This window comes from Bidens hawaiensis, unplaced genomic scaffold (genome assembly GCF_021521415.1).
Source record: "Bidens hawaiensis isolate Kalapana, Puna unplaced genomic scaffold, B.hawaiensis_p1.1 tig00022703_1, whole genome shotgun sequence".
NCBI classification, from domain to species: Eukaryota; Viridiplantae; Streptophyta; class Magnoliopsida; order Asterales; family Asteraceae; genus Bidens; species Bidens hawaiensis.
Genome location: NW_027493552.1, coordinates 192084 through 206172, shown reverse-complemented (window position 1 = coordinate 206172; position 14089 = coordinate 192084). Strand labels below are relative to the sequence as shown.

At 33.0% G+C, this 14089-nt stretch overlaps 1 protein-coding gene across 1 annotated transcript; it reads left to right on the top strand.

The window, feature by feature from the left end:
• The first annotated feature begins 10557 nt into the window (after positions 1-10557).
• LOC143566162 (uncharacterized protein At2g23090-like) lies at positions 10558-14008 on the top strand. Its single transcript, XM_077052924.1, has 3 exons — positions 10558-10684; positions 10775-10815; positions 13704-14008. The coding sequence occupies exons 1-3, from the start codon at positions 10609-10611 to the stop codon at positions 13821-13823; spliced, it is 237 nt and encodes a 78-aa protein (XP_076909039.1). The 5' UTR covers positions 10558-10608; the 3' UTR covers positions 13824-14008.
• The last annotated feature ends 81 nt before the right edge of the window (positions 14009-14089 follow it).

Sequence of the window (14089 nt, the reverse complement as noted above, 5' to 3'; positions counted from 1 at the left end):
TACGAAAAAACGGTTCAAAGCAGCTCATTTGATTGGTAAAGATGTGGATCTAGGACGTTCTTTTCTTGCGTTGACAATAGAAGAGAAAATTGAGATGGTCGAATTGTATACCGATGGTTCAATGGGATAGTTGTGTATGGTTGAAGTATGTTTTGTATGTGAATTGGTTTTAACTATGGTTGATGTTTTTGGCTTAAAAACTATGTGTTGTATGTGAATTGGTTTGATCAATGCATATTTTTGTTGGAATTTATGCATCTTTTTATATGTTTTTTATTTTTTAATAAATATTTGTTATGAAAAAAATACTTGTGCTAATGATAAAGTTGATATAATTCTCTGTTTATTTCCTATGTACCAAACAAGAGAAATGATTCTCAACTATATTTCTCTACTGAAATCTCTGTACTACCAAACAGAACAGTCAATTCTCATTCTCCAGACCAATTCCCTTTCTCTGCAATTCCATTTCTCTATTCCATTTCTCTACAATTCCATTCTCTGTACCAAACACCCCCTTAAGTTTAAGTTTTACTAAATGCAATTCTAACATGGGAAATAAGAACTTTTTTAAATATAAAAAAATCTAGCCTTAAACTTTTATAAACAAAGAACAAAGTCAACAACCTCTGCACAACTACGAAGGGAAGCCGCATCATAAACAAATTTGCATAAAAATATAACAAACTAGATCAAACTAGATCATTCTAACGGTCCGCGCTTTGATCTATTTTTTAACCAAAGAATTAAATATGACTAATAATATCTTTAATCTTAACATCTTTGCCTTCAAAGGGCTTCTCATTTTTGGTTTTCCAAATCCTCTAAGGCCACCGATAGTGAGCAGTGAATCCAGGTGACAAGCGACGGAGAAGGGCGAGAACACCGCCCACCGGCAATTTTAGGGGCGATAAGGGGGGGGGGGTTATTTATCGCCGTTGGTTGTGTGTGTGTATTATTATATTATTATGTGTGTGTGATATGTATATATATATATATATATATATATATATATATATATTAGGCTACAACACCATTATAATCAAGTAAGGTAACACGTATAAGCAACACGTAAAGGACCCTAAAGCAAAAACTATACTAAGCCGTTACATCTAACTGCATATCCTATAGTCATGGCTCTGATACCAATCTGTCACACCCCGACCAAAGGCGGCGGAACATGCCAGGGTGCAACGGATTGCTCAAGAACACAAGACACTATTAAAGTGACAATATTTAAACAACTCATTAACTTCATTTAATCATCAAAAGTAACACAACATCGTTCATACAAAATAACACCAAATGCAAGAATTTAAATTGTTCATTCTTCTAATAACCTAAACGGTCTCAATATAAAATAGTGACTTCAAACTCCAATCAACCAATAATCAAATATAACAATGCATAAAATATAATTTGTCAACACGAATGTTGGTGAGCAATTTCATAGTTTTGAGTATATATAATATGAGGCAAAATCCACAACTCGTATATGAAACTATAAATAAAAGCAACAATTGCGGTATATAATTCATAAATGAATGAGGATCCTTTCTAATTGGTAATAATTAACATACTCGGATAATGAGGCCCTATTCTACTAGCACAATGCTAAAATAGTTAGGAGAGCGTATGATCATATTTATTGAGGCTCAACAACAACAAAATAAACATTCGTGCACGTAAAACATATGAGACATATAACACACAATAGAGCAAGTATTCTAAGTATCATACACCCTAGAGTTTGTGGTTTGAGGATCGAGTATCTTAAATCATTCTTGTTTTGAATATGTATGCATGTTAACCTCAAAGTATGAAAAGGAAAAACGGGGGATGAAATGTACTAATGTGAAATAAGTAACTTGAAGGATTAGTTGCGAATAAAAGGAAAGGTAAGTTCAACGAGTAAGACCTAGATTAAAAAGGGTCTTAAGTTAGTTGATGGATCTTAAAAGCTTTAAAGTAAAATAACATAACAAGTAAGATAAATAATTAAAGTTTGAGGGTTAAAGTGTAAATACATAAGAAATTAAAGTCATGGTTTTTTTGAAAAGTAAGCTTACTCGAAATCGGGTCTCGGTATTCTATTCATTAGTTTTACTTAACCTTTGTTAAGTAAATATTTGGGTATAATTATGATATTGCAAAACCCTTTGTTAAATATATGCCAAAACAACGAGATTTTACAAGTGTTCGGATTTGTCAGTTCGAGTCTTGATAATTGGTCAAGCCCGAAGCCGAGGTTCCAAAGTGACAAATGTTATGAGATAACTCAATGAAATCAAAAGAAACTTAACCAAATGTGTAGGTCTATTAAGAAGAACCTCAACGTTCGTTAAGCGGGTGTTTGGCTTTGTTGGTCCAAACTTGTTATAAGACCAAGTTGGATCCAACATGCCAAGTGTTTTGAGAAAATAATTAAAATTAGTTTATAATATAGTTTTAAAGAAAAATATGAGATTCGGTGGCCCAACACACAACTAGTGTGTCTTAAGTAGGGCTGTCACTTTTACCCGAAACCCGAAACCTAACCCGAAAAAACCCGAACCCAAACCCGAACTAACCCGACCCGAAGAACCCGAACCTGAGAAAACACTAACCCGAACCGAAATAATTCGGGTTGATTCTTGGGTTTGATATATAAGATTTGGGTCAACCCGAAAAACCCGAATAAACTTTTAGTTTTGAAATTAAATATATTTTATGTATAATAGGCTAAGTCTTGGCCACAAAAGTTTTCAGAATCCGGCTCTTATCGACTGCTGTCATTCTAACTATTATGGATCAATTGGTTATTATTATATTATGTATTCCTTTTATTACTAATAGCATCCGTAATCGAACAACCAAATCACGCCCAATAGAATATGATTATGGTTCGAGTTAGTTTTACTCTTCTTTTGAATTGCTATTTAATTATTTGTGTTATAAGCCAAGAAGAATACATTGTTATAATTTTATCATTGTAGTTTTTAATTTTTTTTGGCTTTGTGTGTTTTTTTTATAGGATACTCGAAACCCGATTAACCCAACCCAAAAAAATCCGAACCCGAATTACCCGAACCCGAAAAACCTATGAGAGATTAGGGTTGGGTTTCGGGTCAAGATTTAAAACTTTGAAACCCGAAAAACGAACCCGAAGAACACACATAGTCTTAAGCTAGTGAACCCGGTTTAGTTCGGTCTTGGTTCGGTCCTTGACTCGGAATAAGACCGAGGATGGTTACCACATGCCCAATACGATATAACTTATTAAAATAAATTTAGAAATGATCATACTCAAGTCTTGCATACAACATGTTAATAATAAAGTATTTAAACAAGAGTTCGGTTTTGGTTCGGTCCTTGACTCGAAATGAAACTGAGGATGGTTGCCACATACCCAAATACCATTGAACTATAAAAATGATTTGGAAACAAAAATGACTAGAAACTAAACAATAATAATAAGCTTAAACAAATTTAAAGTGTTAACAAGGACTATAATAGTCCTCCATGTAGCCTTGCCTAGCAATACACCTAAACCGACCATGGCCGGAAGAAGTAAAGTCAAGGAAACAAGGGAAGTATGTTTTAACAAGCTATAATAACAAGCTTTAATTAACAAGAATTAGTTAAAAACAAAGATTAGCATTAGTTTGACCTTGAAAAGTCAAACTATCAAGAACTTGAAAGATGAATACTTAGATCTAGATGAGTTTTGTGGTGAGATGAGCAACCAAAAATGGATGCATTGGTCTTGTATTTATAGTGGAAAAAACAAATGTTACCCATAAGAGTAATGCATGAATTTTGATTGGTTAAAATGGTCAAACAAGGTGGATGGTGGTGGAAAAAGTAAGGGTTATCCATTAGTTTAAAACACCCATTTAGTTTTGGTTGTTTGACGATTTGGGTCCCTGAAATTCGTTTTAAGTCGTTTCTAATATTAAAAGGGTGTTTTAAGGCGCCGTTAAGTAAAGGGTTCTTTCTTGATTCGACAATTGTGAAACATATATGAAACATAAAACCCAATATTGTATTAATAACGAAGGATCCGAAAGACAAAATGGGACGGGTTTCCGATACAAATACAGATACAAATACAAGTTAAACCGAAAATGACGAATGTCACCCCCCGACCAAAGGCGGCGAAACATGCCGGGATGTGACGGATTGCCCATAAACACATGAAACTATTTAGAGTGACAATATTTAGTCAACTCATTTAATTTCATCAAATCATAAATGTCACATAACAATATTCATACGATAATCATAACAAAATATAACAAATAATATATTGTTTATTTTACTAATATCCTAAAGGTCTTGATAGCGTTTTCCCCATGATCTCGAGTCAACCTAAATTCAAACCTGTAACATTGCATAAAATAAAGTTTATCAACACAAAGGTTGGTGATCAATTTCATAGTTTTGAACAATATGTATATAATAGGAAATTCCACAACCTGTATACAAAACAATAAATAATAGCAACAATTAGGATAATGAAATCGCTAATAAGAATACATTAGCGACACCTTTCTATAAGGGGATGCCAAATATACTCGGATTTTTGTATGAAATCGTTAATAAGAATACATTAACGACACCTTGCTATAAGAGAATACCAAATAGCTTCGGATTTATGAATCAACCCTCCAAAAGCGGTAAACACATTAGCATGTAAGCATAGAACACCAAATCGAGCATTTATTTAAGTAAAATATAGAATAAAGTTTGTGGTTTATGACTCAAGTATAAAGCATTTAGTTTGAATAAGTATGCAATATCACCCCCAAAACGAAAGATGCAAAATGGGGTATGAAAGTACTCACGTTCAAGTAATAAATTTGAAAGATTGGTGATTTGAAAATTAACCGGAACGATGAGTTTAACGAAAAAAGCCTAAAAGAAAAGAAGTCTTATATTAGAAAAGTTGTCTTTGAAGTCTTTAAATGAAAATAAATGTTAAGAAATGTAAACAATTAAAGTTTAAGGTTTAAAATGTAAATATTTAAGGAATTATAACAATAATCCTTTAAAAATACAAGTTTGCTCGAAACCGGGTTAAAGTATCTAGCCTTAATATTTGCTCAACCTATGTTAAGTAATAAGGTGGGTAAAAATGATAGAATGCAAGTCACAAAAACGGGTTTTAACGAGTGTTCGGGTTGTTGGTTCGGGTCTTGATAATTTGTCAAACCCAAAGTCAACTTTCCAAAATAATGAATGTTATGAGATAACTCAATAAAATTTAATAAGACTTAACCAAGCATGTAGTTCTATTGTTTTAGAACTAACAACGTCCGTTAAGCGGGTGTTCGGTTTTGTCGGTCCAAACTTTGTTATAAGATCAAGGGATTCAACATTCCAAGTACTTTAAGAAAATATTCAAAATCAGTTTATAAACTATTTTCAAAGAAATATACAAGTCTTGATAGCTAGAAACACACTTGTGTGTCTTAAGCGAGTGAAATCGTTTAGTTGGTTTGTGATGTATGCTACGCGTGGCGTAAAATATAGAAGATGGAATGATTTGCTTTTGCACAAGATCGTGTTTTAAATTTATAAAAGTGATTTCTACAAAGACTAAACACACACAAAATAGGCAAGTGTACCTATCGTATATGTAGAATAGTATTGGTAAGAACCAAGTATCAATCCGTGGACACAAATGTTTCTAATAATAAATCGTTGTTTTACTTCAATCGTAGGTTTTAATCATTTTGGGGTTAAATTTTTGAACTTTTTAAAAAATATAAATACTTATATATAATATGTAGGTGACCAAGATAAGAAATTCTAAATGAGTTGTTCAATTATGCGAAGGTAACCATCTAAGATCAAGAATCCACTCCATTTTAGCATTGATAATTAATATGTAGACATGTGATAAACTTGCCGTAGCAATATATGATAGATAGCTCCTTAAACCTTAAGTGAGCATCTTTGGCACTAAGGAGATGGTATGCGCATTTTAAAGTCCACCCTTTCCTAATGTCATACCATCTCAATGATGTCAATTTAAGTTGGCAAGTAGTTTCGTAAAGTAGAAAGATTGGGATTGACTTTGATTTCTCAAATACCAATTCTAACAACTTCGGGTGGTTGTAGTTCATCACACAACCTCCCCTTGGTTGATTTATGTAGGTTATAATTACACATTCCGTTAACATGTGGTTTCAACTAATTTGATATCCTAAGCAAAGCCATTTTCGGATTACCAAGGTTTAGAAAAATACACCATAACTTATATATCATCATTTCTAAGTACAATATAAGGATCCATGTTTCGATAATATATCAAAGTATTTCTGTCTTTCAAGAACATGAATCGATCATGAACGATTGCCAATGAAATTGCCAACCACCAACTTTGAATTAGTGATTTAAGATGGTGAAACATTTCTCATCAAAAGATAATTGTAATACAACCATGTACTTTACTAGACTACATCACATGTCTTGATTAATTATCAAGTAAAACAAAGCTTCTTCATAGATTTTAGATGGTAAAATGAGTTTAGCTCATAATGAGCATAATGATAAACATTAAGATGATTGATAATAACAAATACATGATTAAACTTGGAACAATCTAACCAAATGTAGATGAATCTTTCTTCTTAATGATGGTAATGATGGTTGATGATGATGATTAGTGGTGATGACCTCCAAGCCTTCAAACTGTTCACTAGATCTTCAAAGTGAGTGTTAGTGTGTGTTTTAATAAGTGAAAACCGGATAGAACTCTTTTCAAGGCACACCAAATGAATGCAACATAAGCCACTATTTATAGGCAATCTGGATGATGAGGCACGGCCCAGTGCTTGATGAGCACGCCCCCGTGCATTTTTATGACATGTGCCAGATTTGTTTTGTCTTTTCTGTGAGGTGGCAACGGCCCCGTGGTTGGTAGGCACGGCCCCGTGATTTTTAGTGACATGTGCTCAATTCTTCTTTGTCTTTTCTGCATTCTCGTCCACGGCCCCGTGCATGATGAGCACGGCCCCGTGCTTTTGCTTCTAGATTTTGTCTTTTCTTGTGTTAGAAGCATGGGGGCGTGTTTCTTGAGGCATGGGGGCGTGTTTCTTTGTTTTCTTTTGTTTTCTTCTGTTTTTTCTTCGTATTTTTGCTTGTTTCTTTGTTTGGGGCTTGGTTTCACCTGAAATTATGTTTTATTATGATAAGTAGCCTTTTATGCTATGTTATTAGATAGAAATTGCAGTTTTTAGAGATTATTTGATGCCGAAAAGATGTATATTTCTATGTACATCAGTTTGATTCGGTTTTCATCTCAAAATTAGTTCATGGATGGTTGCCACATGCCCAAATATCAAAGAACTTGTATAATAATTTATAAATGATGATACCTATGTTTTACAACAAAAAAGTTAACAATAAAGTCTTTAAACGAAAGTTCGGTTTTTGGTTTGGATATTGTTTCGGGTTAAGACCGAGATAAGATTCTACAAACCCATAACCATAGAACTTATAAAAATGATTTTAGAAACTTAAATTTAAAAGTAAGCATGTTTAAACAATTATTTAGCAAAACTAGTAAACAAAGTTTGGTTTATGGTTTAGAGTTATTTACGGTTAAACCGAGGCTAGTCTCTTCAAACCCATAACCATGGAACTTCATAAATATGATATACAAACTAAAATGAACAGAAGTTAAGCATGGTTAATATGTATAAACAAGTTATATAAGTATATATATATATATATATATATATATATATATATATATATCAAGAACAACGTAAGTCCTCCATGTAGCCTTACCTTACGAGGCCCGACACTCCACTGACCGAGACCGGAGAAGTGACCACCAAAGGTAACGAGGGTTTTTATATATGTTGTATAACCATATTCAAATATTAATAAGACTATATAAGCTAAGTAAAATGAAAAACTTTACTTTGTTTGACTTTTGAAAGTCAAACCTTCAAGAACAAAGAAAATAACCTTGAAAGAACTTGATTTTAAGAGAGGAAATGAATTATGAGCATGATGGATGTAGGAGGAGGTCTGGTATTTATAGAGGGGGATTGAAAGGGTTTAACAAGTGATCTAGAGTGTAAAAATCGGATTGGATAATAAGGTGTATGAGCTAAACAACAAAACAAATCAGCTGCTGATCTGCACGGGGTCGCGATACGCGACGGTGGAGGGTGTCCCCCATCGCGTAGCGCGATGGGGTGGGAGCTAGAAATATTTAAAGTTTGAAAAATGACAATTATGGCCCCTAGAGTTCGTTTTAAGCGTTTTTAAGGCGTTTTAAGGACCAAAAAGGATGTTTTCGAGACACAACAAGTGTAAAACAATATTGTAACATAAAATCCATCATTTTGATTAAATCATAAGTTTCGGTTTAAAAAAAGGGTCGGTTTACATGATAAACGAATACAAAACGAATACAAATAGGACCCGAAATTGACGAATGTCACATTGTGGAAGCGGGTCATTGTAGTATGTCACAAGAGTAAAAACAAATGGTTTTCGCTTCCTCTCGCCTATAATTCTTCTGGTTGTTGGAACGAAATTGTGAAGGTGGGTGAAATATGCACTTCGAATGGTAGGAAGCTAAATTCTTTTTTCTATGGTTCGGTTGGAGATGGCAAGTCTATAAGGTTTTGGTGTGATTTGTGGATTGGGGAAACGCCTATTCGAGAATCATGTCCTAATCTTTTTAGATTAGAAAAATGTAAAGATTGTATGGTTGAAAGCAAAATCACCCTTGAAAGCACCGTTAAAAATTTGAAATGGAATTGGAAAGAGAGCTGACGACAACTGAGGAGGTTGGAGAACCTTTTGAGCTTTTGGAGCAGATCCATGATTACGTTTGGGCTCAGGGAGTGGATTCGTGGAAATGGGTAGGTGGTGATCCAGCTAATTTTACGGTATATTCGGTTAAACAACTATTTATTTCGGCTCGGAATTATAGCGATTTTTATATAATGAGATGGAATGAATCGATCCCTTTGAAGTGCAATGTTTTGGCTTCGCGAGCGGAACTAGATAGACTCCCAACTAGGGTGGAATTGACGAAGAGAGGTGTTATTTTACAAGATATAAATTGTCCGTTGTGTGGCGATTCTACGGAATCATCGGCCCATTTATTTACTGCTTGCTCTTTTGCTTTGGAGGTGTGGGATCGGGTCGCGAGATGGTGTAGGTTACCTCATGTATATGTGTTTGAGGTCAGGGATTTACTTTCTTTAGCAAAAGGTTTGAAGTTGTGGAAACATGAGACGAAGACGGTTCACAGGATTGTGTTAACGACTTTATGGTGTATTTGGATTGCTAGAAATGAGATGGTTTTTCAAAGGAAGAACTCTAAAGTGATGGATGTTATCACGAAGATTAAAGCTAGTTTATTTTTTTGGATTAGAAATAGATCTAAATTCAAATGTATAGAATGGAAGGATTTGTACGATTCCCATTATATTTGATGTAATTTTTGGTTTTGCATGCGGTCCTTAGTTTGAGGACTTGCTTGTGGTTTGTTTTTGATGAATGAAGTTTATCTTTCAAAAAAAAAAGAATTATTTAAATATTACTCTTTAACGTTAACCTAATTTACATCATTGTCCCTAAAATTTAATATAGTTATTTTGGGGTTTCATTTATTTTTCTAACAAAATTTGGATTGCTAAAATTTAATACAGTTATTTGGATTACTAAAATTTAATACAGTTTATAAGCTTTAATAAATTATTTTGGGGTTTCATTTATTTTTCTATCAAAATTTCCTTAATTACATGCTTTATACTTTGGAGGTTCTATGTCAAAGCAATAGCCATCATGCTATGCTACTATATTATCGTGTTTTTGTGTCGAGCCTATGAACGACTTCATAGTCATATATAATGAACAAAAAAAATCATAATGTCAAATATAAACTTTTAAAAATTAAGATATACATACACTTATTTTAGACAATGAATTAGGACCTCAAATCTTAGTGCCAAGAGTAATCTCATTTTTAAAACAAAAATTTAAAATAACATGGCATATGACGTGTTAGAGGTGGGCAAGAAGATGTGTTAAATAAACTAACTTGAAAATTGAATCGAAATCGAACCAGCTTGAAACCGATTATATAAAAACCAGTTTGGAATCGATTGAAATCATAGGTTCGGAGCCGATTTGTAATTCTCTCAACCAAAATTGGTTAATCAAACTGAAATCCGGTAAACAAAAGACCAAAACCGGTCAAAAACCTATAGTGACCAGTCAAGAGCCCGTTTCAACATGAACAAAAACCGATCATAAATCAGTTTTGACTTTTGTTGATTAAAGTGAACCGGTTCTATGACGCGTGAAACCAACATGTATATATAATTTAATGGTATCTCTAAATCTTTAAAGATGCGTATGGACAACCAGTCAACCATAGTTACGTATCTATTCGAACGTGATGGTCTTTTTTAAAAAAAAATGTTAAATTGTTGAAATAAATAAATTGTTATGAGTTTAAATAAAAAATGTAATAAAAAAGCACTAATGTTTTGTGGTATATAAAGAAGATACATACATACGTCTCATAAATAAAATCCCCAATTGCAATTTCTTTCATCGAATTAACTAATTAGGGTTCCGGCTGCGGCGATGGGTGGAGGAAACGCGCAGAAATCCAAGACGGCGCGTGAAAGGAATTTGGAGAAAGCTAAAGCTGCTTCCAAAGGTAACCCTAATTTTATTGAATTGAATTGCTTTCTGTCTGATTCATTCAATCTAATTTTGCTGATTGATTGATTAATATGTTTGTATGCAGGTAGTCAACTTGAAGCCAACAAGAAAGCTATGAACATTCAGGTTACTTCCTTTTCATTCATTTACCCACTAACTATCTTAATCCCTTTAGGGTTTTCTAATTATATGGGAATTTTTTATAACAAATGGTTTCTGATTATAAAAATTGAAACTTTTTTGATGAATTAGGAAATTATGTTGAAGTTGTAGTAATTATTAATTAGTGTAAGAGCTGTAGAAGAAAAGTTGAAGTAAAGAAAATACAATTATATAAATTTGGTAAATAAAAACTTATATTGAAGTTGCAAGTATTATTATTATTATTATTTAGGATGTTTTTTCAAGAAAAGTTTATAACTATTAGATCGAATAGATTTTGATTATTGATTTGAATGGTGGATGATTTTATTTATAAAAGGGGAGGTTTACAGGTTGTTTTGTCTTGTACTATTACTCGTGTATGCGTCTATCTCTTGCTTAAAAGTATTTTTTCTATTTAGTTTTTGTCTTCTGCTAGAACTCACTTGAAGACTACATTGACAATTTCTTTATTGTTACTACTTGAACATTTAAACATATGAAGATACTTATAATAAAACAATTAAACAAACTTATTATAGATATTGGATTATATTGATATATTACAGCAGCATCACAACAAAACCCAGCAGTAAGAACAAAGAACACGATTTAAAGAAGAAATAGAAAAGCGCAGATGTCTTGACCCAACAAACTTGATCCGACTTTAATAATGAAACAAGAAATTTAACTTAACAGAATGAAAATTGCGACCTGTTAAACAGGCCCAAATATTTCAATCCTATTATGACTTAAATTAATTAAAACCACAGGATAAACTTCAACAATAAATAAACCAAATAAAATACCAAATTATTTAATTTAACAGAATTTAATCGACCCTAACAGAAAACAGCATACCAAACTAAAAGACACCCCTTCAAACTTGTTTTCTTTTCACATGTGAACAAACGTGATATGACCCAACTTAAAAACTAAAACATAACATTAAACATCAAAACATAGTTATAAATAAACTTGTTTATACGGTATAAATAACAGTCTCTAATCAATAATCATCAAACATAATCCAAATTGTTTAATAGATCTTAAGTTGCTTATTCTTAAAAAATAATAACCACATCAAAACATAAATAATACATCTTAAGTTGTTTATTCTTTTAACTGACGTACATGGACTAATAGGCTGTTCTTTCACCCGACCCAAATTGAAAAGGTTCAACCCAGTTTAGTCATTTGTTCAAATATTGGTGGATCGCATTATGCGCTGCATTAGACCAGATTAGGCAAGAGATCACATCATGTGAAATTGCCTCATCACCTGGGCGTTATGGAACAACTAAGATAGTTGGCCCAATTTGAGAGGGGCTAAGCTCAAATACAAGAACACTTGATAATCAAAATAAACAAGACAATCAAAACTAGAAGAGGAAATGGAATATTAATTTGACAGTTATTACTTGTCTACTTCCTAACATTCAGCCCAAAACCTTTGCTCCTGTTTGATTGGGTCCAAGAAATAACTGAACCGAGAAGGGTTTGACTTAGATGGGTCAACCCGGACCTTCTTGTGTTATGGGTCGTATCAAAGGATCTAGGAATAATATAATCTAGAAAAAAATATGAAACACATCCCCAGGGAAGGACCGTATTGAGGTGGCAACCACTTGATAGGAGCATAAACGAGCTGAGACCAAGCTTAACTGGGCTCGAGCTTGTCTTGTTTCGAGCTCTTTTTCTAAAAATTGAGCTTGGCTCGTCAGCTATTTCTCAAGCTCAAGCTCGGCTTGTTTATTATTTATTAATTAATTTATACACATTTTTAGTTTTTTCTATATATTTCTTAATTAGAATTTTGTATTTAACTTGGTACTATTTTGTTAATTTTATCCTACTTTAATATATAATAAATATTGTTATATAAACATATATATTTTTACTTTAATAAAAATTATATAAGTAATAAGCTCGCAAGCCAGCTTGAGCTTGATAAATGATAAGTGAAGATTGGGATCAGGCTCGTTCATTAAACAAGCTTATTAATGCTTGAGCTCGTTAAAGCCTCTCTCTATTCGAGATTTTAAAGAGCCGATCTCGAGTAGCTCACGAGTTGGCTTGGCCTGTCAGGGTGGTTGAGGTCAAAGAAATCTTTACTTTTTGTAGTAAGTTAAACAGAGTCTTTTCAACCATCTTTTCTAGTGTTCTTCACAAGATATTAGTGATGCTGGTAATTAGGTTGATCACGTATTGCCGGATATGTAATTAGTTACCATTTCTGTTCATGACTAATGGAACCGTTGGTGGAGCAATATGATGTATTGATGTTAATAGAACCTAGACTTTGACTGTCTTAAAATCAAGGATCATCTCTATCTTTCTTGAATCTGGTCATTCACATCAAGTTGGTGATGCAACTTATTCAGATTGATAAACAACATGATCACACACGTCTCTCAATGTACATAGATCCTTGGTCCCCTATTGTAATATTATATGCCTAATAACATCGATTTAATAAAATTTCACCAGACACACATTTACTTTGTATTCCTTAACATCATAAGTATTCATAACGTGTAAGGCGAGTTCTTCTTTATCCACAAATACAACATTACAAACATGTCATTTAAGGTTGCAAATAACAACGTTACAAACATGTCATTAGACATGGATTAACCAAATTAGCTTCACTCTGTACTTGATGTGCTCTCTAGCATTACGTAATCAGCTTTAGCAGAAAACAAGTTTTATAGTAGTTATAGGCAACTACCTGAACTTGTTCAATATATGAGGGTCACCACCAAATTAGCTTTACATGTTTGGGTTTTCTTATGCCATAGTTTGTATTAAAAATGTAAAATTGTAAATAAATTTTGGGGCATTAATGTGATGATTTGTTTTTGATGTTTTAGTGCAAGGTATGCATGCAGACATTCATATGCACAACATCAGAGGTGAAATGCAGGGAACATGCTGAAGCAAAACACCCTAAAGCTGATGTCTTAACTTGCTTCCCTCATCTCCAGAAATGATTGTGTGACATGCAGTTTGTGGAATATGTTATATAATATTATCTCGTTTTTATTACCGGCCTATGTCTTCAGATGTTCCCGGATGCAATAGTAATATATAAGATCGGGTCGTATGTTTGAGTCCTTTTATGTGATTGTATGCACTTTTCACTTTTCATGTGTTGGAAAAGAAACAAGTTATTATCCATGGTGCCACCATATTTTTGCTTAATTTTTTTTATAAGTAGATGACCATCAAGTTGCTTGATAATAGCTTTCAACGAGTT